The sequence below is a fragment of the Dermacentor albipictus genome, chromosome 1 (genome assembly GCF_038994185.2).
Source record: "Dermacentor albipictus isolate Rhodes 1998 colony chromosome 1, USDA_Dalb.pri_finalv2, whole genome shotgun sequence".
Taxonomy (NCBI): Eukaryota; Metazoa; Arthropoda; class Arachnida; order Ixodida; family Ixodidae; genus Dermacentor; species Dermacentor albipictus.
The window spans coordinates 283551026-283576150 of record NC_091821.1 but is presented as its reverse complement, the minus strand read 5'-3'; the positions used below and the strand labels follow the sequence as shown (position 1 = coordinate 283576150).

At 47.9% G+C, this 25125-nt stretch overlaps 1 protein-coding gene across 1 annotated transcript in view; it reads left to right on the top strand.

Moving 5' to 3' along the window:
- Positions 1 to 11666: 11666 nt before the first annotated feature.
- Positions 11667 to 25125, top strand: part of LOC139057120 (uncharacterized) — a 192907-nt gene continuing 179448 nt past the window's right edge. The window contains exon 1 of the mRNA XM_070534893.1: positions 11667 to 11798. Within this exon, the coding sequence (XP_070390994.1) occupies positions 11705 to 11798 (94 nt within the window). The 5' untranslated portion in view covers positions 11667 to 11704. The remainder of the gene's footprint in view (positions 11799 to 25125) is intronic.

Below are 25125 nucleotides of genomic sequence, written 5' to 3'. Positions count from 1 at the left end.
GCGCGTGCAAACGCTGGGCAAGAGCGGCGGTCAGCGCGCGTCTCCACATCCCGGACATGACTTGTCCGCGCGGCTGATAAAACCTTTACAGATAAAACCTTTAAAATATGTTGTCGATATCCTGGCTCCATGCATTGCATATATTTGCAACCTTTGTCTCAGTCGAGCTATTTTTCCCATTAAAATGCAGGAAGCACGCATTAGTGTCCTATATAAAAAAGGCGACAAAAATGACATGAGCAACTATCGTCCAATATCGATTCTCCCTATGTTCTCGAAGGTACTTGAAAAAATAATTTGAAATCGGCTTATGGATTTTGAGCAAAAACATAAACTTCTAAATGAATGCCAATTTGGCTTTCGCAAAGGCCTCAACACGGAGTGTCCCTTACTTGCTCAGAAAGAGTTAATTTCAAGGGCGATTGATGAGAGAAAACTGGTTCTGGGGTTGTTCTTAGATTTCACAAAAGCATTTGATTGTGTCAATCATTCACTTCTTATTAGGAAACTCATACGTTATGGTTACCGCGGGAAGGCAGCATCCCTCATCACATGTTATCATGAACACCGCAAGCAAAGGGTCGGTATTAAAGATGAACTCTCTAGTCTACTGACCGTTTCTTGTGGTGTACCACAAGGCAGTATTTTGGGACCTTTCCTCTTTAATTTATATATTAATGATACCATTAGTATCAGTATCAAGGCAAGCTATATAATTTACGCCGATGATACTAGCATATTCTTGGTAAGAAAGTCGGCGGATGCATTAGTTGTGGAAGCAAACTTAATTCTTCAAAATTTGCATGAATGGACACCTAAATATTGTCTTAAAATAAACACAAACAAAACAAAAGGAATAATTTTTCGAAGCAAAAACAAAAGCGCAATAATTAATACGCCTATATTGCTAAATTCAACTCCTATCGATATAGTTCCGTACTTTAGAACTTTAGGTGTTATCTTTCAAGAAAACTTATCCTGGGATATGCACGTAAATTCCTTGGCGACAAAATTATCTCTAATAATCGGGCTTGTTTACCGTAACCGTCATATACTGCCAACAAAAATAATGACGCTGATTTTCAACAAACTGTTTCTTTCTAGTCTAAACTACTGTCACTTAGTTTGGGCTACTACCACACAGGGAAATTTGGAAAAACTGTATGTACTGCAAAAAAATTCCTACGAGTCGTAGAAAATGTTCCAAAATATGTTCATACACGTGAATTTTTTATAAAATACAATGTAATGCCAATTACTAGTATGTACGATTATCGACTTTGTAGAGCGTACAAACAAGAAATAAAAAATGGAGCCAGCTTTCTAAGAACACTAGCGGATTTAAAAGTCAACATTACAGCATATGCAACGAGGTCCAGAGAGTTTCGGAAAGTAGAAACCGTCAGAACAACATACGGACAACAAACTCTTCGTAACAACCTACCAAGGTTACTGAAGAAATTACACAACGAAACCACTGGATTGGAAAATACCTCCGTTTTCCAAGAATTTCGCTGTGATTATCGCTCATTCACCTCATGAATGTAACACCAGCGTATGCAGAAAGTCACCAAGATTCTACTGGCACCATATTCAAGGTGGGAAACGACTTCCTTCCCAATCACAGAGGCTTTTGACCAGCTCCACGCTAACCCTCACCGGAGCTCGCTTCCCCGGAGCAGTGATGGAAGTTCAAGTGAATGGGGAGGACATAAGAGTTTCTCCAAGGCAAGGGTTGGTGCACCATTCGATACAAGACCCAATTCAACCGCGAGGCCGCGCAAAGCAACACGCAGAATGGAACCCACTCCCGCACCGGTGAGGGAGCGAACGGCGACCGACAGCGTTCGCGTCAAAGACAGCGTAACGTCAAGCAGCAAGTCATCAGGAACAGTAAAATGCCACTACTCCCACGAAGTGATTTCAAGGTCGTGATACGACAAAGAGGAGGCCTCGACATTGCCCCCACCGGAACCGTGCTCCTCGCATCGGCCATTTACCGAGCGGCCAACGTACCGGGGCAAGAAGCAGGGGAGGACACGGTGTGCACCAACAACCGCCAAAACATCATAGTCGTGAGTACACCTCACGCTACTCACGCCGCTAAGTACAGACAACTAGAAGCCATCACCATCGGTGATCGCCGCCACGAGGCCAGTGCCTATGAGACGGCCCCCGACTACACGGTGAAGGGAATCATCAGGGGAATCCCGTTGGAGGAGGACGCCAAGTCCATTCATACCAACATCGTTCACGCCCGCAACCCCTACGCCCTGTCAGCCAAACGGCTCAGTAATACCAAGACGGTCATAGTGGCCTTTCAAGGACCGCGAGTGCCCTTCTACGTCAGGTACGGCGGCGCCTTACTTTGCTGCGCCCTGTATCGCAAGCAAGTCGACCTGTGTCACTGCTGCGGGAGACTCGGTCACCGCATGGACGTGTGCCCCAATCCTCAGGACAAAGTGTGCCGTGGTTGTGACGCCCTCAACCCAGGCCCCGACCACCAGTGCTCCCCACGTTGCAAGCTGTGTGGGGGAACACACATGACAGCGGATCGCAACTGCCGCGCAAGGTACAAGACCCCCTACGTCGTGACAAAGAGGTAATGGGAACGACACAGGGCCGCCGAGGAAGCGGAGGGGGCCGCCAAAGCCACCAGCCCTGCCGGCAAGCCACGCTCGAGATCCAGGACCCGCAGCCGAGGCCGCTCCCGCTCCCGGAGCCGCACCCCAAACCCACGGCAGCAGCAGCAACGCCGGTCTCGCAGCCGCACCCCCAGAAGGACCTCAACAAGAGACACCGAAATCACCGAGAAGGTGAGCTGGGCAGATGCGGTCACGGGAAAACGAGCACCAACCACGAAGGCTGGTGACAAAGCACCCGCTAAAATAGAGACGGAGGTAACTAAATTAACACAGGCGATACAAGCGCTGCAGAAGCAAATAGAACACATGAAGACACAGATTCGCGGAAAAGACGACCTCATACAACAACTCCAGCATGCCGTGAAGAGCGGTACCGATACAGAGGCCATGCATGAGACTCAAGAACCCATAGAGGACGACGAAGTCGTATACCCCGACACTAAACGCAGACCCACTCCCTCACAGACCACTCAGGCCACGCAGGGAACAGAAGAGAAACCCATAGAGGACGACGAGGTCGAGTTCCCCGATACCAAACGAAGACCCACTCCCACCCTTACAGAGGCAACACGACCCAAGCGCACGCGCGCAGCGATACGCGACGCGCGAATAGATGCACTCGAGGCTCGTTTAAGCAATCTCGATGAAACTATCATCGCGTCCATCACGCGTACCATCCAGCGGAGCCTGGAGAGTGTTCACCTCAGACTGTCGAGATTAGAAGCCGCAAACAGCACGATCGTACCGTCGCATAGGGAAGCGGCGCAACACATGTAACAAGATATAAGCATGGCCCGACACTCATCGAAACAAAAACACATGATATGGCAGTGGAACTGCAGAAGTTACCTAAACAGACGAGCGTACTTACAACAATACCTGAAAACGATCCCCGAACTCCCAGATGTCATCATACTGCAGGAAACGAATGGTCCCGCCAAACTCGCGGGGTACCAGTCTATAACAGGCAAGGCGGAGAAACCAAACGTCACCACACTGGTCAAGCGAGCGCACTCATTAATCGAAGACGATACCAAAATCAGAGACATCGAAAACGTTCTCGTAGAATTAATTCCACCACGCAAGACCCGCAATAGCATCTTCGTACTCAACGTCTACAGCAGTCCCAGATGCCGCCAGCACCGCTTCCATGTCCTCTTCAAACGGGCAATCGACACCGCCAAGGGGCAACAGCTGTTCATTGGGGGGGGGGGGGGACTTTAACGCGGCGCACACGGCGTGGGGTTACAAGCACGATCACCCCAAAGGCACCCATCTATGGGCAACGGCGCAATACGCCGGACTCGAGCTGGTCACCGACCCCGCGGCACCAACAAGGCAGGGCAACAGCGTAAGCACTGACACGACGCCGGACCTTAGTTTCACGTGCAACACACGCAAAGTCACTTGGACAAACACCATGCAAGACTTGGGGAGCGATCACTACATTATTTCCATAGAAGCAGAAGGCGGTCCGCAGGAACACAATGCCGGTCGTCAAATGAAGATCACCAACTGGAATCGGCTACGCAAACATCGTGATGAGCAACAGATGGAAGACATGAAAGATATAGAACAGTGGACTGACCAACTGCGGTGGGATATCGAGCGCATGACGCAAACGATCCCGTCGACAGCTGGGCTCGAGACAATAGACTCCCGGTCGCTGCACATGCGGGAAACCAAAACTAACCTGCAGCACCGATGGAAACAACAGAGACACAATAGGAGACTGCGTAAACGGATAGCACAGCTCAACAAAGAAATAGAAAAGCACGCGCTTAACCTGCAACATCAACAATGGGAAGAGAAATGCGCGGAGATAGATGGTCAACTCACCACGCGTTGCACGTGGTAGATACTGCGGTACCTGATCGATCCCGCCAACACCAAGACCACACACATGCAAGGCATATACAAAATCATACACGCTTACGGGGGAACGGAAGAACAATTCCTACGGGATGCGGAACGCCTTTACATATCTCAAACGCCACCGCAAATATATCCAGACTACTCAGGAGAAAGCAACGCCACCCTAGACGAGGAATTCTCCGTTGCCGAAATCCAGGCGGCCCTCGTAAAGCTGAACACCAAGTCGGCCCCTGGCCCCGATCGAATACCCAATAGGGCACTACGCAACCTCGATTACGGATCGATCGAGAAACTAACAAAATACATTAACGAGTATTGGGCGCACGGCAAGCTACCCCGGCAATGGAAAGAAGCAAATATCACACTGATACCGAAACCCGGCAAGAAATTACAGCTGGAGAACCTGCGCCCCATCTCCCTCACGTCCTGCGTGGGCAAGTTAATGGAGCACGCGTTTCTCAATAGACTGACGGATTACCTCGAGGACAACGACTTATTTCCACACACCATGATTGGGTTCAGAAGACATCTATCCACGCAAGACGCCCTTCTGCAACTAAAACACCAAATCATAGACAATCCGGGGCGTTCGACGAGAGCCATCCTCGGGCTGGACCTGAAGAGGGCCCTCGATAACGTTCGCCACGATGCCATATTGCGACAAATAGACAAGCTAAATCTCGGCCTGCGCACGTACAACTACGTCCGAGACTTCCTCACGGGAAGAACCGCTCGCATGCGAGTGGGGCAACTACAGTCAGAGCAAATCAACATCGGCAGCTCGGGCACCCCGCAGGGCTCGGTGATCTCGCCAATGCTCTTCAACCTCGTCCTGCTGGGGTTGCCCGACCGATTGTTTCAAATTGAAGGACTGCATCACACGCTATACGCAGATGATATTACGATCTGGACGACAACGGGCAGCGACGGAGCGATCGAGCAACGTTTACAACAGGCCATCCAATGCGTAGAAAACTACCTCGTGGGCACGGGACTCGCCTGCTCGGCCGAAAAATCCGAACTGCTGCTGTATAGACCAGTCAGACAGGGGCGCCCACCTAAATGCTACACCCCCCTGGAAAAGCAAAAGATCCAATTAACGGCATCAAATGGCCTACCCATCCCGATAGTAGAGAAAATCCGGGTACTAGGAATGATGATAGAGCATAAGGGTGGCAATGGCGAAGCACTTCGCAAGATAACGGCAAAGGCCACCATCACGATGCAGCTCATTCGACGCCTCAACAAACATGCGGGCATGCGCGAAGGCAGCGTCATCCGACTCATACAAGCCTTCGTCGTTCCTCAGATAAGGTACACAGCAGCGTTTCACAACTGGACGGTTGCGGAAAAAAACAAGCTCAACGCGCTCAAACGCAAGGCGTACAAATGTGCGTTGGGAGTTGCGCCTGGAGTTAGCACCACCAAGCTCTTAGAACTAGGCCTACACAATACGCTCGAAGAACTCGTGGAGGCGCAACAAGTGTCCCAACTTGAACGCCTATCCAAGACCCGCCCGGGCAGACACGTGCTTGAAAATCTCGGCATCACATACCACTCGCAACACGGCGTCAAAGAAGACATTCCAAGACCCATAAGCGAGAAACTATACGTACCCCCATTGCCTCGCAACATGCATCCCCAACACCACACGGGGAGGCGTAAAGCCAGTGCACAACAAATGAACAAAAGTTACTCTAACGACAAGGAGGCGGTCTTCACCGACGCAGCCCGCTATCGAGACAGGAAGAGTTTCGTGGCAGCAGTTACTAGCCACCCAGGCAACCACCTCACGAGCGTCACCGTGAACACGGCACATGCCGAAGCGGCAGAGGAAGCGGCCATAGCACTGGCCTTTACACAAACCAAAGCTACATACGTGATCTGTGACTCGCAAACGGCAATTCGCAATTTTGCAAATGGGCGCATCTCGCAGGAGGCGTATCAGATACTCCAGCGACATCCCATACACCAGGGAGAGGCCGACGTTGATAACCGAAGGCATTTGCTATGGATCCCGGCACATACTGGAATGAGCACCCCCAACGAAGGGGCTCACGGCGTTGCTCGAGGCCTGACTCACCGAGCAGCATCGGAGGAAGCGCCCCCGCGGGGTACTGCAAACGTCTGGGCATGGGAGGATCGTGTGACCACCTTTCACGACATCACGGCACACTACCAATTACAAAGACGCATATACCCATTCCCTCACGCTAGGTTAGACAGGACGCAAGCAGTACACTTCATACAATTACAAACAGACTCTTACAGAAACCCCAGACTCATGCACGCCATGTATCCAGACATGTACACTACAAACAGATGCACATCGTGTGGCGAGGTTGCCACACTAAATCACATGTTATGGGAGTGTCGGGACCTAACAAACAAGTCGGGCAATGCCGACCCCTCTGCCTCTTCCACCGCCATGGCCTCCAGTCACGCTGGATGACCGCACTGCTCAGCTCTGACCTGACAGCACAACTCTGGGCCGTCCAGCGAGCCGAGGAATTAAGCCGCTTCGAGACAAGGTCTCGGAACCGCGTCCGCGGCGGGTGCCCAGACCCACTAAAAGACGCCGGACTTAAATCTTGCTGATTTGAAATAAAAGTTTGCGCTCTCTGTCTTAAAGCTCTGTATTGTTATTTCTGCCTGCACTAGATTGTTTCCCTGGCGTTCGGAAATTTTTCCTTATCGAAAACTAGTCCCATTGTATGGCTTATATTCTTGGTTTTTTCATTTCTTTAGTTTGTATGAGAAATGTTATTGTTACACCTTGTGTTATGATTATATCTTTCTCACCCTTGTGTTTCTTCTTTTTTTTTTTGAACAGTTGCGATACCGTTGTGCCTATCATTGTTTTTTTTATCCTTGTTGGTTAGAGATGATGATTACTATGACCTGTTAGACCACATCTTTCGTTTTCTTCATTTGCTTCGCATGGTTCGCGATGCTCACTATTGTGTAAAGGACATATCTAAACAATGATGTACTACCTTTGTGCTCGCTAACGCCGCGCAAACGCCAATGCGGGGGCCTGCGGCTTCGTCAAGCTGTCCATGTGGCAGCTTTTTCTGCATGCTCCTCGCGTCATGTACTGACGCAAATAAACATCATTGTCATTGAGAGCGTACATATCTCGCGCTCTATCTTTTCTGGCGGGTGCAAACGCTGGACGAGAATGCCGGTCAGCGCGCGTCTGCACATGACGGACATGGCGGCGCATGGCTGTCCGCGCGGCTGAGAGCGCACATATCCCGCGCTCTATCTTTTCTGGCGGGTGCAAACACTGGACGAGAATCCCGGTCAGCGCGCGTCTGCACATGACGGACATGGCAGCGCATGGCTGTCCGCGCAGCTGAGCGCGTACATATCCCGCGTTCAATCTTTTCTGGCGGGTGCAAACACTCGACGAGAATCCCGGTCAGCGCGCGTCTGCACATGACGGACATGGCGGCGCATGGCTGTCCGCGCGGCTGAGAGCGCACATATCCCGCGCTCTATCTTTTCTGGCGGGTGCAAACACTGGACGAGAATCCCGGTCAGCGCGCGTCTGCACATGACGGACATGGCAGCGCATGGCTGTCCGCGCAGCTGAGCGCGTACATATCCCGCGTTCAATCTTTTCTGGCGGGTGCAAACACTCGACGAGAATCCCGGTCAGCGCGCGTCTGCACATGACGGACATGGCAGCGCATGGCTGTCCGCGCGGCTGAGAGCGCACATATCCCGCGCTCTATCTTTTCTGGCGGGTGCAAACACTGGACGAGAATCCCGGTCAGCGCGCGTCTGCACATGACGGACATGGCAGCGCATGGCTGTCCGCGCAGCTGAGCGCGTACATATCCCGCGTTCAATCTTTTCTGGCGGGTGCAAACACTCGACGAGAATCCCGGTCAGCGCGCGTCTGCACATGACGGACATGGCGGCGCATGGCTGTCCGCGCGGCTGAGAGCGCACATATCCCGCGCTCTATCTTTTCTGGCGGGTGCAAACACTGGACGAGAATCCCGGTCAGCGCGCGTCTGCACATGACGGACATGGCAGCGCATGGCTGTCCGCGCAGCTGAGCGCGTACATATCCCGCGTTCAATCTTTTCTGGCGGGTGCAAACACTCGACGAGAATCCCGGTCAGCGCGCGTCTGCACATGACGGACATGGCAGCGCATGGCTGTCCGGTGCGGCTGAGCGCGTACATATCCCGCGCTCTATCTTTTCTGGCGGGTGCAAACACTGGACGAGAATCCCGGTCAGCGCGCGTCTGCACATGACGGACATGGCAGCGCATGGCTGTCCGCGCAGCTGAGCGCGTACATATCCCGCGTTCAATCTTTTCTGGCGGGTGCAAACACTCGACGAGAATCCCGGTCAGCGCGCGTCTGCACATGACGGACATGGCGGCGCATGGCTGTCCGCGCGGCTGAGAGCGCACATATCCCGCGCTCTATCTTTTCTGGCGGGTGCAAACACTGGACGAGAATCCCGGTCAGCGCGCGTCTGCACATGACGGACATGGCAGCGCATGGCTGTCCGCGCAGCTGAGCGCGTACATATCCCGCGTTCAATCTTTTCTGGCGGGTGCAAACACTCGACGAGAATCCCGGTCAGCGCGCGTCTGCACATGACGGACATGGCAGCGCATGGCTGTCCGGTGCGGCTGAGCGCGTACATATCCCGCGCTCTATCTTTTCTGGCGGGTGCAAACGCTGGACGAGAATCCCGGTCAGCGCGCGTCTGCACATGACGGACATGGCAGCGCATGGCTGTCCGGTGCGGCTGAGAGCGTACATATCCCGCGTTCAATCTTTTCTGGCGGGTGCAAACACTCGACGAGAATCCCGGTCAGCGCGCGTCTGCACATGACGGACATGGCGGCGCATGGCTGTCCGCGCGGCTGAGAGCGCACATATCCCGCGCTCTATCTTTTCTGGCGGGTGCAAACACTGGACGAGAATCCCGGTCAGCGCGCGTCTGCACATGACGGACATGGCAGCGCATGGCTGTCCGCGCAGCTGAGCGCGTACATATCCCGCGTTCAATCTTTTCTGGCGGGTGCAAACACTCGACGAGAATCCCGGTCAGCGCGCGTCTGCACATGACGGACATGGCGGCGCATGGCTGTCCGCGCGGCTGAGAGCGCACATATCCCGCGCTCTATCTTTTCTGGCGGGTGCAAACACTGGACGAGAATCCCGGTCAGCGCGCGTCTGCACATGACGGACATGGCAGCGCATGGCTGTCCGCGCAGCTGAGCGCGTACATATCCCGCGTTCAATCTTTTCTGGCGGGTGCAAACACTCGACGAGAATCCCGGTCAGCGCGCGTCTGCACATGACGGACATGGCAGCGCATGGCTGTCCGGTGCGGCTGAGCGCGTACATATCCCGCGCTCTATCTTTTCTGGCGGGTGCAAACGCTGGACGAGAATCCCGGTCAGCGCGCGTCTGCACATGACGGACATGGCAGCGCATGGCTGTCCGGTGCGGCTGAGAGCGTACATATCCCGCGTTCAATCTTTTCTGGCGGGTGCAAACACTCGACGAGAATCCCGGTCAGCGCGCGTCTGCACATGACGGACATGGCAGCGCATGGCTGTCCGGTGCGGCTGAGAGCGTACATATCCCGCGCTCTATCTTTTCTGGCGGATGCAAACGCTGGGCGAGAGCGGCGGTCCGCGCGCGTATCCACAGCCCGGACATGGCATAATGCTTGAATCTTTCCTTCCTAAAGTGATGCACTGCTTGCACGATGCCGAATGGCTTTTCCTGCATCATCACTTGTTTGTCATAATGCCAACCTGCGATGGGTAAGGACTGTCGGAAATTAACTTGCCTCTCACCTGCGTGAGTGGCTAAGCGTAAGGTCTACGACGGCTGTACTAGTTTTAGAAAAGAGAACATGCTCAAGTGAACCCCATGTAAATAGAAAAGCCAAGCACCACGACTAACTGAAAAAGGCCATCTTGCCTGCTCTGTCATACTGGACAAAACTCCCCTCAAGCGTGCATGCTGGACACTTTTGACTCTGTGAGTTCGCTACAAAAGTGCCATATTTAATAGTTTATTCAGGAATTACCGACGTAAAAAACTTGTAATGCACCAAAGTGGCCTGCAAGCGAAGAACGGACACCGAGTCGAAAGAAACATAAATTTTTGAGTTGTCGCTCGTTCATTCTTGCGAGGCACAAAATATTGCCATCTTATCGTACGGAGAAAATTGGATACATGCAGTGGCCACTTTTATTTTCTCCCGGGTCATTTCAACACAGTCTGTTTTTTAATATTTGTTATAAGGGCTTAAGGGAAATACAATGAACGTTGAAAAAAAAAAGAAATAAACATCCCGCTGGCTGGAATCAAAGCTACCAATTCAGCTCTCCAGGTGATAACACAGAAGCGCGGTACTGCGCATGTCACCCTATTGGCTTCTGTTCCGTCGCCAAAGTACAAAGCGCTCAGAAAAAAAAAAACTAGAAATGATGCGCTTCCAAATATTTCTGGCGTCACCAATTTGCAAGCGTGCAGAAACAGCCATCATGCTGCTTTTATCTGTTGCTATGATGCCAAGTGGTAAACGCCTCGCGTAGGAGAGAAAAAAGCGTTGCACCGAACGGCAGTAACACAAGTGCCGTACGCCACGCAATCAACTAAGGTAGCTGAGAATCCTAAAACGAAATTACAAAACGGCTTGGCTTCAGAGGGTAGAACTTCCTCGCATTTGAAGCAAGATGAGTTCTCCCCAGTGACGCAACCTTTCCTCGCAGTAATTGCACTCATTTGGTCTGCTTTAATGGAAGGCACCACGCCGCCTCTTTAAGCCCGTCACGAGTTGCGCTTGCGCGGTGTCTCAAAGAAGCTGCGTTGGTGGAGGATTAAACTATGTTTAATAATAGGTCTTACACGGGAACACAAAAAATGTGTTGTCGCTTTATTTGGAAACAATTTCACAAGCAAGTTTCCTAACTGAACACGGTGGAATGTCAACAAATGGTAAAGGAGCATCTAATTTTTCTGGGAATGCCATGTTATACGATCCCGTCCGCTGAGAGCATAAACGAAATAAACAAATTCTGCGACAACACGGAGGGAACCCGTAAAACGGGCCACGTGAATAGAGGCGCGTTTTTACCGCGGCAATCACGCTTATCAAGTGGAGAAAGGCCGCCGGCGTGCCAGCAGCCGGGATGGCGACTCTCAAGGCGCGCCTCCTTCTGGTCGTCGCATACGTGGCCAGCGTGGCCGCGGTGGTGAGCGTGGAGCGCTATTGGCACGACTCGGGTGAGTCCATCGCTGTGGCAAAACGCGTAGGCACGGCTCAAGCGGCTATTCCAGTTATAGATATTTGCGTAGTGTTCCGGTTACTTTCGCCTCCCTCAGGTTCGTTCACGTAAGGCGCGATTGTTTCTTCGTGCTGCAAAGCTACGACGGCGATCTCAGCAAAACGCGGTGTAGCCACTGAGGTGGGTCCACCATCAAATTGAGTAGAAATCCCGAGTTTTGAACATGGTGTGAAAATGGGCAAGACCGACGTGGCAAGGAACATGGACAGTTGGGAATATTTGGAATGGCGTAAACAGACGAGTGAGGACTGACATTTTTATATTAGAAAAGAAAACTGCGAATAAATATTCAACAGCTCATTTAAGAAACAGACGAGCAAATAGGAGGAACTGATAAGCAATTATGAGGCATTTTTCTCATGTGCCCCCCTGCTACCATGCCTATGCAAGTACCTCCTCAGAGGTAAGGCTGCAACCACACTTCGGGCACATTGGTGCCAACTACTGGCCCTACCTGTCAACTTATGATGTCGCAGCCGCTCGTTCAAACAGCATCCGACCTGCGACAATATTGCTTTCCAAGATCGACCTCGTCAAAGCATGCCATCGAATTCCGGCAGAGCCAGCTAACATTCCCAAGACGGCTATCACTACACTATTCGGCCTATTCGAATATATCGGATGCCTCTCCAATTGAGGAATGCTGCCCTGACTTTTCAGTGGAGAATCAGTTTGGTCTGAACTGTTCTCGCTGATCTTGATGAGCTAGCTCGGGAAAACAGGCTTCTATAGCCTCATTGATCAGCTCCCCGACCGCTGCACAATAGTGGGAGATTTTAATGCTCGCAACACCATGTGGGGAGACTCGCGACGTGACGCAAAAGTCGACTCGTAGAAATTTTCCTATTAAAATCCTGTCCAAGTCTGTCTATTCAAAAGGAACCGACTTATTTCAATAACTCGCACAATTCATACGATTCTATAGACTTAGCGATCGGTTCGGCAGATCTTGTTCATTGCAGTTGAGCGTTATAAGATATCCTTTTGGGAGTGACCTCTTACCGGTGACTCTAAACCTACAAACGCAGCATGACAATCATCCCCATGTCCCTCGCTGGAAACTTGACTCGGCTGTTTGGAAAGGTTTGAAAAATTTACTTACTAATCACGAGAGTTTGTAGGCGCTTTTAGCATAGATAGCGCCGTAGCATATTTTACCGCTTTCATTACTGACGACGCAGAAAAGTTGATCCCGAAAACAAATGGCCAGTCAGGTAAGAGACGTGTTCCCTGGTGTAATGAAGACTTGAGAGATGCATGAGAGAGACAAAATAAGGCATATGGCAGAATGCCCCGATATCCAACGGCGGAAAGTTTCATTGATACATTCGATGTCACAAGGACGGCGCACGAGACGACAGGCTAGGAGAGCAAGCTGGGAGAGGTTTTTCTCAGGCATCAGTTCTTATATCCAGGAGGCTGAAGTATAGAAGGGGTTTAGAAGGTTAAAGGGGCAGCACATTAACGTGTTTCGTTTGGTCGATGACCAAGCCACTGCCTTGGAAGACCAGGACGACGCCGTTTACAGACTTGGAGCGTGTATCAAACTCCATACACTACATACACTACTAGGAACCATTCGTTAATACAAGCAGATAGAAGAACTCAGGTCACTACACCGTAAATGCAGACCGAATCAACCGTACAACTGTTCCTTTTTAATATTACCGAGCTGAGAGTTGCCTTGAGAGCACGTGCGAGCTGCTGCACCGGGAGCTGACAGAATCATCATGTGTGGCAGGATTAAAAAAGCGACACATCCATCTGGGCTGCCTTCGCATCCTCGCGGAAAGAAGCTAGTGTTAGTCCCGGTCCTGAAACATGGTAATGACCCATCTGACATTTCAATTTGCTGTCCAATAGCACTCACAAGCTGCTCATGCAAACTATTCGAGAAAATCATAAATCGTTGTCTTTTACATGTCCTTGAATCATAGGCGCCGACTACGTGGGGCTCCGGGGCTCGAGCCCCCTCCAGAGTGGCCCGGAGGGGGCTACTCCGAAGGCCCCCCCCCCCCCCCCCACATGCCTAAAACGTCATTACCAGAATTTGGTCAGCCACATCATTTGAGGTGTCTTTTGACTTGCATCGACCTTTTCATTTAAAATTTTATTGTGACTATCGTTAATCACCTATCGTTCCTATCGTTAATCACCAGAAGAAAAATTTAAAACTGAGCTTCTTAAACCGTATTTTCTACATTGATAGCCGCAACTACCTGTCGGAGCCAACTTACATCTCGGCTCGACCACTCAAAGAAGGTGCGAGAATTCAACTGTAATACGCATGGTTTTGCGAAATACTTTTTTCCACAAGCTGTGACAGACTGGAATTTGTACCGGAGGAATGTGTTTCAGTATCTGACAATAGCGATTTTTATTCCCGTGTGTGTTTGTGAGAATGCATTACTGTCTTAATTTTGTTTTAGATTTCCATTACTCTTGAAAATGTTCACTTATTGGGTACTCCCCCCTTGATGTTACTGTAATTTACATATTCTTTACTTACTTCTGTGAACGATTTAATACATCTTTTTCTATCTCTCCTCCCCTTCGATAATGCCTTCGAGGCGACGCAGGTTTTCTGTAAATAAATAAAATAAATAAATAACACTGCATCATTGTTGGCGCGGGCGTGCACGGCTTTTAATTCATACTTTCGATTTATTTCTGCAAATTCTGACAGTAGTCGGACAAGCGTATTAGAAGCACTAGCAGCGGTTGCTTCATCCGTATGTTCTCACTTCACCATTGTTTTCAATTTCTACTGTACACACCATGCATATAAACAATATATTGAAATATATACACAAGACAAAGTTGATTATATCTTTGAAAGAGTAGAAAGTAGCTCACTAAAATATTTCTATAGGCATGGATGGCCTATGCCTAGAAAAATGATATGTTGTTTTATGTTCGCCACGCTTCTAATTGCGTTGCGTGCTTTTCTGACCATGAAAAAAAAAGAAACTACAAACTTCAGTGACCCTTTCGATGGAGTCTTTTATCAATGGTGTGTGAAGTGCACGTGAATTATATGGTTCTCAGTATTGCTTCTCTTTCCACTAAGCAATGCTAACAACTCATAAAAAGAACTCTTGTAATAATTTACAACATTTATTATGGATGAAAACATTGTATTGTCATTGTCAATGAAATTGTCAATGGATGAAAACATTGTCAATTGTATGCAAAGGTCATAAATATAATAAATAACGGTGCAAGTGAACGATGTATGCCTGGCCCAAAGTATGATCACATGTCGTAACCGTGTCATATCTTTTTATATCTCCCCCCCCCCCCCGACCATCATCTCCATGTATATAAGCGCGTTATTTAACAGTATTAAACAGTTGGTAGTTTGTGCTACGTACGTCCACGTCCTGTCCTTCACTTAAGATCTTCAGTGCAACACTAAGCGCAATATGATCATGCAGGTACATAAATATATACAGGGTGCCCCAATTAACTAACATGCACCAAGATTTAAAAAAGATCAATGTCTTACTCGAAGAAAAGCTAGAGCATATTGTTTACAGTACAGTGGAGTGAAGTATCTGCCAGTAATCTTCTCGTTACTGAGATTTAATTAGTTAATTGTAAATAATTATCTAACTCTATACGTACTATCCTAATTATCAAATTGTCAATGAGGCATTTGAAGTCACAGACAAGGGACATCTAACTGCGGTATCTTCAGCGGCGTACTAATTGCCTAATATTTTTTTCCTCACTGATAAATAAACTCCGCGAAATATGGCGAATACCACGAGACTGAGCTCCCACGCAAATCATAAAGCAGCGCCCTCGAACAGACTCTCTCTCTGACTTACCCAGAACGAAGTAAAGAAAATAAAGAAAAAATATCGTGATTGAGCTAGCGCCTTATATGCCGCGCCCCGGCGAAAATAACACGTAGTGTTTGGTGTTAGTTGGAAACAACCTGTGATAGCTGTTGTTTTGGCGTAGATAAAGTGAACGGATGTTTTTTTTTTTTACACAAAACTTATCACCACAAAAGCGAATTGGCAACGTCAGTGCAAAGGTTTAAAGGTGCGCTTTGTTTCGTCCCAGTCGCCATGCATATATAATGAGCAGAAGGCAAACATGATTCTAGCTTTGGGAGCTGCAAATGGCAACAAGAGGAAGGCCGCAGTATATATCAGCTATGGAAGTGTAGTGGTACACCAAATGCATCGGCTATTATCAGAAGTTATGAAAACCTGAGACAAACGGGCAGCCGCCAGGAACAGCGGTGGAGGACTCCGTTTTTGTGTACTAGCTTACGTACGGATGTTCTAGCATTTATGGCCTCAAACCATCATGCTAGCGTGCGGTACGTGGCATTGCAGGTACCAATTTGGAGGATTCTAAGTGACTCGGCCTTTTTTTTTAATTGAATTGAATTGAATTTTATTTTTCGTTCATTCAAACGAGGGTAGACTGAGACTAAAGGCATAAAGCCTGACAAAGGTCTCAGCCCCCGCGAACAACAGGTTTGACAGCAGGTCACACGCATATGCACAATTTTGCGTGTTACAACAGCGTTGGTTACTGTGAAAATTCATGGTAGCAATGTTCATGGTGATTCGATTCTTCAAATATATGGTACAATGTACAACAACGGCTAAGTGCGAGTATTTGAGATGCTAATGGTATGCTAAAATTGTACAATTATACATGAAATAAACGTCAGCTAAATTATGGAGCAATATAGAGGAACAACATGCGCAAAAAAAGAAAAGAAACATCATAATTGTGTGCCAAAAGTAATAAAACCTTAATAAGGTAATAAGCCTTTCGCCCGCACTGCCTTAACCTGCACCAATGCTTGAAAGATAGAGACCAGCACAGTGGTGTAGATTTCTCCAACTGAGTCCTCATAAAAAGCCGATGAGTCACCTGACTTTTTGAGCAACAAATTTGCATAATGCACGCTATTGGAGTGGCTCCAATCCACACTGGGTAAAACGCACTCGACACTAGTACCAGTGGTCGTTCACTGTGTGGTTCGGAATTTCCGCCGGTGCTACAATCTGTCCCATCTTCTTCGGTCACACACACTGACTTAGGTGGACGAAATCCTTGAAGGAGGGGTGGATTAGTTTCTTAGTGACGTCCGCTGTCACGTCTTCCACTTCTGTGGTATCAGCAAGATGGGACACCAGCACACAGCAGTAGCCGAGCACGAAACTGGCTGGATGCGACTTTTCATGCTCAATAGGTTGGAAGGCAGGGGCCTGTAATTTGGCCGGCTAGGTCACCTGATCTAGCTCCACTCCATTTCTTTCTTTAGGGTTATGCGAAAGATCGTGTTTACATGATCGTGACGGACATCAGATGAGCTCAAGGCAAGAATCACGGATGTCTGCTGTAGAATTCCAGCGTCAGTCATCAAGAAAGTCGCAGAAGATGTGATAAAGCGGGCTCAGTATAGTACTGAGTAGCTGCAAAAGGAGACCTTTAGGCAGCAGCTGGTGTTCAATGGTGCTGACGAATTCAAAGATAATAAGGGCACACTTAAATCTGATGGTTTTTAATGCGCAAGCGTTCCTATTCTTACCCAGCGGAAAAACCATCCCTCCGTCTGTGCCGTAAGACGATCGCTTTCAACACAGCGCTCGCAGCGGCGAGCGAATTCACCTGCGTGCTGCCTCTCGCTTGAACGCCAACGAAGCGGCGAGAACACCGCGCTCACGGAGCTCTCAGCACATGTTCCTGTGGGTGGGCAGCGCAACCCGGACGAAGGACGAAAGGAAGAACACAACACGAGCGCAGCACATGCCGCACTCGGCCGCTTTCGCCGATCGCTTTCAGGACACGGGCCGCACCGCCGCGCCACACATAGACTCTGCCGGAGAACGGTTGATCACGGTTCATAATGGTTCACTCTACCTTACAAATGTTCCCTATATTTTCTTTATTGGCTACATTTACTTGGTCCTTTCATCCCACGTCCGCATTCACTTCTACATTGCTTTTAATCGCCTCTTCTACGTCGTCTCGTGCAGTTTTACTTGACATTTTGGTGTTGTTACCACGCTTCTCCGTTTCACGGTTCTTTCGCTGTCGTTCTCGCAGTTATACGAAAGGCGCGAACATACCGCCACGAAACACCACGTCAGCATTACGAAATGCTTACGCATCATTCAGATAAATCGCAGAGAAGATTCTGCATGGCTTTTTTCTCGGTTTTTGCCTTTCCTCTTTCTTTCTTTCTTTCTTTCTTTCCTTCTTTCTTTCTTTCTTTCTTTCTTTCTTTGCCAGTTCGCCTGATTTAGGAGTGGTTCAGTACATTTACATTCTTGAACGCATCGGTTTTGCCCTTTCTCAACGCATGAGTCGCTTCCAGGTTGGTTTATTCCGCTTTTGTTTGCCACCGCGAACATGTTTGTGCAGCACGTATGCACTGTAATGAAAAGTAAAACCATCACTTTAATTTGACTTTGGTCCAAAGCAAATAGCAGCGCGCGCACTCTTTAGATACGGTGCGAACACAGCCTATTCCATTGCTTGTCGCATTTCCTGCGCGTCAGAGCGGCGCTGCGGCTGCGTCATCAAAGGGCTTTTGTTATCAATGTGATTAGCTGGCCTTGACAGACGAATAATAAGTGTGACGTAGGAATGAGAGGAAGGATTAGCTGCGAAACCGTGAAACCTGCTTACCAAAGCTGCTTACTACTATCAAGGTGATGCGCTGTCTCTCCGGGTTTGCGACAAGCAGCGCAGTTGGTTTCAATCAGCTTATTTTAGGGCGCTGCTTTATGATGCGGGTGGGAGCACAGTCGTGTGGTATTTTTCATATACCGTGAGGTTTCTTCGCCAGTCGTAAAAACGTTGTGCGGAATTAGTACGTCGCTGAAAACACCGCAGTTAGATGTCATTTGGGGTGCCTACAGATGCCCCATTGACACTTTGATAATTAGGACAGTAGTTCTCGAGTTAGATAATTATTTCCCATTACCGAATTAAACCTCAGTAACGAAAAATTTACTGGCGGCTACTCCACTGCGCTGGGAACAATATGCACTGGGTTTTCTGAGACTAACGCAACTGCTCTTTTTTTTAAGTCTTGCTGCATGATAGTTGAGGAACATTGTGTAATTCACTCAGTAACCGAAATGGTGGCAAGCCGGATTCTCTCAAAATCAGAATTAACAGCAGTCATGCACAGGAGCTCTTACACTCGCATTCAGAGAAAAAAAGAAGACAGAGAGAAAGGCTGCAGTTTCACCGGAAAGGTGAAGCAGTATTAGTGATAGCGAAGTATACGACAATGAGACGAAAGAAGATTACACGACCGTGAGACGCCAGATTATTGGTGGTGCGAGAGGACTCAGGCTGTAAAACTGAACAGTCTCCTAATATGAGGTCGTGTAAATTCTCGCATAAGGCCGTCATTTCAGTGAACAGTTCCTCGAGGTCATATAAAGTGTGTTCAAGTGCAACTATTATTAAAGGTTTATATATATATATATATATATATATATATATATATATATATATATATATATATATATATATATATATATATATATATATATATATATATATATATATATATATATATATATACATGGGGTTCGGAAGGCTTGTCGTGCCCCAGTGTCCCCCCTCCCCCCCCCTGGTATTGCCGCCTATGCCTTGAACAACACCCTTATCAGTGCGGCCTCAGAGAGGGTCGGTCGACTACTGACCATCTCGTGCCCATGGAGACAACCATTCGCAGCGCTTTTGTATTTAACTAAATTTTACCTAGTGCAACGTGCAGTACCTCTTTCAAGATTAACGACGCTATTACTAACGACCCCACCATAGTTTAGAATTCTTGTAACTCGTACTTCCAGTCTGCTTTTACCCTCGGTAACCATGTTGTTCCAAAGTTTAGTTATAATACACAAACTAATAGGCGATATCGTAATAAGTTCTCATGGTGTCTTAAACCTAATCTTGAATCTCGACACTAAAAAGCGTACCAGCTCAGATGGTATCCCGAATTCTTTCCTTATAAGATACTCCTTATGAAGAGCTCAGTACCTTACTGTAATTTTACAGAAATCCTTAGACTCTGGCCAAGTGCCAACTAAATGGAAAACAGCCAAAGTTCTGCCTTTGTATAATTCAGGTGATAAACAACTGCTCTCCAACTAAAAGCCGATATCTCGCCGGGCCCAGTCATCCAAGTTGTTAGACCGCATCATTCTCAAACGTATAGTCCAATTCCATAACTTTAACGATGTTCTAGCATCTGCCCAGCATGGTTTCTGTCGAGGTTATACCTCTGTAACGCAATTAGTCGATTTTGTTCATGATATCGCTTCTAACATAGACATAGGTAATCAGTTGGGTGCCATCTTTATTCACTTCTCTAAAGCTTTTGACTCCGTGATTCATTCTAAACTACTGCCAAAATTAAACGGCATATTCAATAATCCCTGTCTTGTTTCTTGGACAGCCAGTTTTCTTCGTTGTCGCTCACAAATTGTTTCTTTTAATTCAGTGGACTCAACTCCTGTCCCCGTTATGTAAGGCGTTCCTGAGGGTTCCGTATTCGGGCTTTTTTAAATTTCTAATATGTATTAATGTTTTACATTTTAGCACCTCAAATAAAATCAAACTTTATGCAGATAACTGCGTATTATACTAATCTATTAACTTCATTGATGACCACCACCGTCTTGCCCAGTCCCTCATGTCTTTCTGCGCTTGGTTAACGTTAACGTTAACGTTAACTGTAGTAAAACAGTCGTGATGTCATTTTCCAATAGACAGAGCCCCCTCTCATTCGATTATTCTCTGGATGCCATCCAACTTAAAAGAGTGTCTAAATATAAATACCTAGGTGCGGTTCTAACTGAACATCTTTCATGGTGTAAGCATATTGAATATATAAACAGGAAAGCCCTAAAAATTTGGTCATTTGCGCCGCACTTTAGCTAAAACCCTCCGCGGTACTAAACTGCTATTATATAAAAGGCTAATTCGCGCTGTTCTAGGATATGCATCTGTCATTTGGTTCCGCTACAAACCATGTGAAATAAGCCCGCTCTGTAACGTTCAACGAAAATCTATCTGTTTCATTCGCCAAAATTACAGCCGCACTTTCTCACCGACACAGGCTCAACAATCTTTGAACATTTGGCCATGACTTCCGCGTTTTCACATTGACGCCTTAAAACATTTATATCAATTATTAACTCCACCTCTAGTCTTTCTGTTTGTAACTATATCACGCTTGCTAAGGCAAGTTGTACCCGTAGCTCCCATGCGTTGAACATAGGACCTATTTATGCCCGTACGAGCATATTCAAGTACAGTTTTTTCCACGTACAATAGAGCTTTGGAATTCTCCACCCGGTAACACTCGTTCACTATGACTAAAACATTTCATAGCTACCACTGGTAAGCAGTTCGCTAGCATGTAAAGCGCCCCTTTTTGTTTATTCGTCCTTTTTTGTTTATGTGTGTTTTTTAATGTGTAATGCATAGTAATGTATAACCTTCCCACTCCTGCTATAGCCCTTTATTGGGCTGCCGTATATGCAACTAAATAAATCAAATAAATATATGCCAAAGACATATGACACAATTTGGTGATCTGGCATTTTATGAGATCTCTCAGAAATGGTTATTTGAGGCGATATGCTTAATGTTACTGAAAGTTACTTGTCACATCGTACATTTCATGTTAGAGTTGGCAATGCGCTATCCTAGCCATTTATACAATAACTGGAGTACCCCTAGTGGGGTATTAAGCCTTACTTTTTTATCGTAAAAATGAATTCTTTGCGCTCATATATACCGCAGAGTATATAGTTTTATTCGATATACGTAGATGGCGTACAGTTAGCATTCAGGTCATGCAACCTTTCAATCTGTGAGCGATATGTTAAGCGTGGCTTGAACAAAGTGTGTAAATGGGCAGAAGAAAATGGCTTTAAGCTGAATCCTCTTAAAAGCCTCTTTGTCCTTTTCACACGAGAAGGAGGCTTTTATGCAGAGCTCTATGTTGAACAGCACGTAGAGCCCATACCATTAACCAAACAGCACAAATTTTAGGCGTCACATTGGACTCGAAAATAACGTTCATTCCGCACATAAAGTAGCTCAAATAGAAATGTCTAGAAACAACAAACCTTTTCAAAATTTTATCACATACAACATGGGGCAGCGACAGGAAGTACTGTTATGATCGACCTGTCGGGTGTGAGAGACATTCAGGAGTACGTTCCAGAGACAAGATGATTTGCCTTGTCCCAGAAAAGGCTGTTATGGTACGCCTGGACATCAACCTGTCAAGTGTGAGAAGCGTTCAAGCGGGCGTCCCCATGTCAACATAACTACTCTCTTCTCCGAAACAGCGTAACCCCTTTAATCCCCGAGCTGGCACAAACGGATGGACGAAGGAAAGAAAACCCGAAGGGCAGGAGGTCGTCGACAGAAGAACATACTTCCACAGGCTCCCCGCGAAGACGTCAACGATCAGAGGACCGCAAGGGGTTATTTAAGGCGGTCCTGGCTCTCGTGTTAATCAGAACCACTCGAGACTCGGATGAGAGTCACAACCTGTACAAATGAAGCGAATACATTCTTTTCTACGTTTTTCATTATTCAAAATGCCCGTATTCGTCGTCGTTTTCTGATACCTGCGGTGAAGACCCAGCTAACCCGGTCGAGACCGTATAGACTGGCTGGCAGCAATGGGATACTCCTCCCTTCATTATGGCTTCAGCAGAATGGTGAGCGCTTCACTTTCTTTAAGAATTAGCCAAGTTTTAGCTCGTGTGTTTTCTAAAACTGCAAATTAGTTTCTGTACGTACAGGCTCCTGTTGAATGCTTCCTCGCGTCACAACAGAATAAGAAATTCCTCGTTCGGGATTGACCATGGATTTCAGCAAACCTAAAAAGCCAGAGTTATTATTATGTTAAGAGCTGGGAATTGAGCTCGGGAAAAGTCAGAGAAAGCCGCAGCTTATTGAGGCAATTGAGAAGTGCGGGGCTCTTGAGGCCGAAATTTAAGAATCATGGGTGGAGAGAAGAAACGAGCTGAAAAAGCTGAACAAAACGCAGTAGAACAAAGGCAGAGAGTTGAGAAAGCTGAGCATAAGGCTGCAGATGAAAGGCAAAGAGCTGAACAAAACGTGGCAGAAGAAAGACAGAGGCAGAGATCTGATCAAAAGGAAGCTGCAGTAAGGAAGCAACGAGAAGAGCAGAGAGCTCACGAACTAAAGGTATAAAAGAAGTAGACCTGCAGCGGTATGTAGCCACGCAATCGGCCAATAACATCTCAGTGAATGAAGGACGTTCAGGTGAAGCAGTAGCAAAATAAGGGCTCTCGTGCCGTCGTACAAGGTAAACAATGGCATGGGATCGTTTCTCGTTACTTTTGAACGAACCTGCGAGGAAAATGGGTTGGCACTTGAGAGCTGGCCACAGCAGATTCTGACCATTCTTCCTGGCGAAGCAACCGAAGTAATTGCAAGCCTAATGAGAGACCACGTAGATGACAATCATAAAGTAAAAGCTGCGTTGCTCAGGAAATATTGGCTCTCAGCGGAGGCTTTGCGCCGTTGTTTTTGTGAGGCAGCTAGAATACCGGGCGAGCCTTTTCAAGATTTCACTTGCAGGCTGAAAACCAATTCAATTGAGTGGCTAAATGGGGAAGATGCGTTCGGTTCTCACGACAAGATTGTTGAGGTAATCTGAATGGAGCAGTTTTATGGGTATTGGGCAAAGAGATGCATCTGTGGATTCAAGATAGGTCGGGAGAAAAGGATTTGGAACGTGCTGTAGTGCTAAAAGATGAATTCGCAGCCCGTTGCGTACGCGAGGAAACGCGTGTCAGGCCATTCACTAAATTCAGCAGGCGCCCCATTTACTACGAAAAAGCTGGAGGTGGGACGAAAGGCGTGCGGCCGGATGATTCAGGAGAGGATAACACCGCAATAAAAGACGAAAGAAAAGCATATTGAGGCTAGAAAACCGGTCGTCTGTTTTCTTTGCCAGGAGCCTGGACACCTTGCGATCGGCTGTCGGAAGCCTAGAATTGTTTGTTCTGTCATGAAAGCTGGCGATGGCATGTTGGCCTTCTTAGAACCTTACCTTCGCGACATCGTAGAAACTGGAATGCCGTGTAAAGTACTTAGTGACTCAGCCGTGACAATGGACGTTGTCCAGCCTGCGTCTGTGAAACCTGCGGTTTTCACCGAGGAATATGCGTGGAACCGGCAGGTAGTCGAGAAGTGTAGTGTCTGTTCGCCCATAGCCAGCGTAAAAACTGAAAGGCTCTTTGGACTATTGCTGACTGAAGCTTCAATATTGCCAAATCTGTCGAAACACTATCCCTACTTATTTTAAAACCACTAGGAAATGACGTTGAAGGAAACGGGCTTGAGTTTTGGCGACCATACGGTCCAAGCTCTGATGCGTTCCAAGGCTCAAGTGGTCGTGGCGGAGATCAATCACGTCAACGAAGCCAAAAATATGCCTCGGGACAGACACTCAGGAAGCATAGCACATAGCTAGCGAGCTAGCGAGTGTAATCACTGAAAAAAGCGCTAGCGAGGAGGCATCCGCGTCACTGAGAATACCGCAGCAAGGGCTAGCAGAGGAATTAGAGACTAATTTGGTACTAACACATTCGGAAAGCTCTTCAGGCCTACTGAAGGTTGTGAAAGAAGGAATCTCGAAGGAAGAGAACAATTACGTCGCGAAATTAGAAACAAGGACTATTCCGGAGGATGGTCCTTGCGGAGACGAGACCATCTTAAACAGCCCCAAGAGCTCAAGGAGGCGCTGAAAAACTCCCTCGTACCTCCACACTCGCGCGACCCTCCGGAATCGTCAAAAGGAGTGAAGAATGGCAGGGTGGTCCAGCACGGCAGGAACACAACACTCAGGAACTTCAGAGGCGCATTAGGCGACCGCCTGGCGTGGGAAAAATTGGTTAGGCAGCGCAAGATCAAGCGAGCCAAGTATTCGGCTCAGCGAAGAATAGAGAAAGTCACTACACAGCAGCTCGTAAGACAAGAGAACAAGCCATCACGCAGAATTTCAGAGGGCTCGCTGTGGCCGGTGTGAAAACGAAGGCGTCACCTAAAAAAATCAGAACGCGTCTTTGCAAGTAGGGGGGCGGCTGAAAGGTTCAGCCGGGCGGTGATGTGCGTGTACGAACAGGACCAGTCAGACTGTCAGTGCAGTAGAATGCGCCGTGAGAGTGAGGGAAAAGGCAGGCTGGCAATTTTTCCCGCTTTTACGGCCTCCT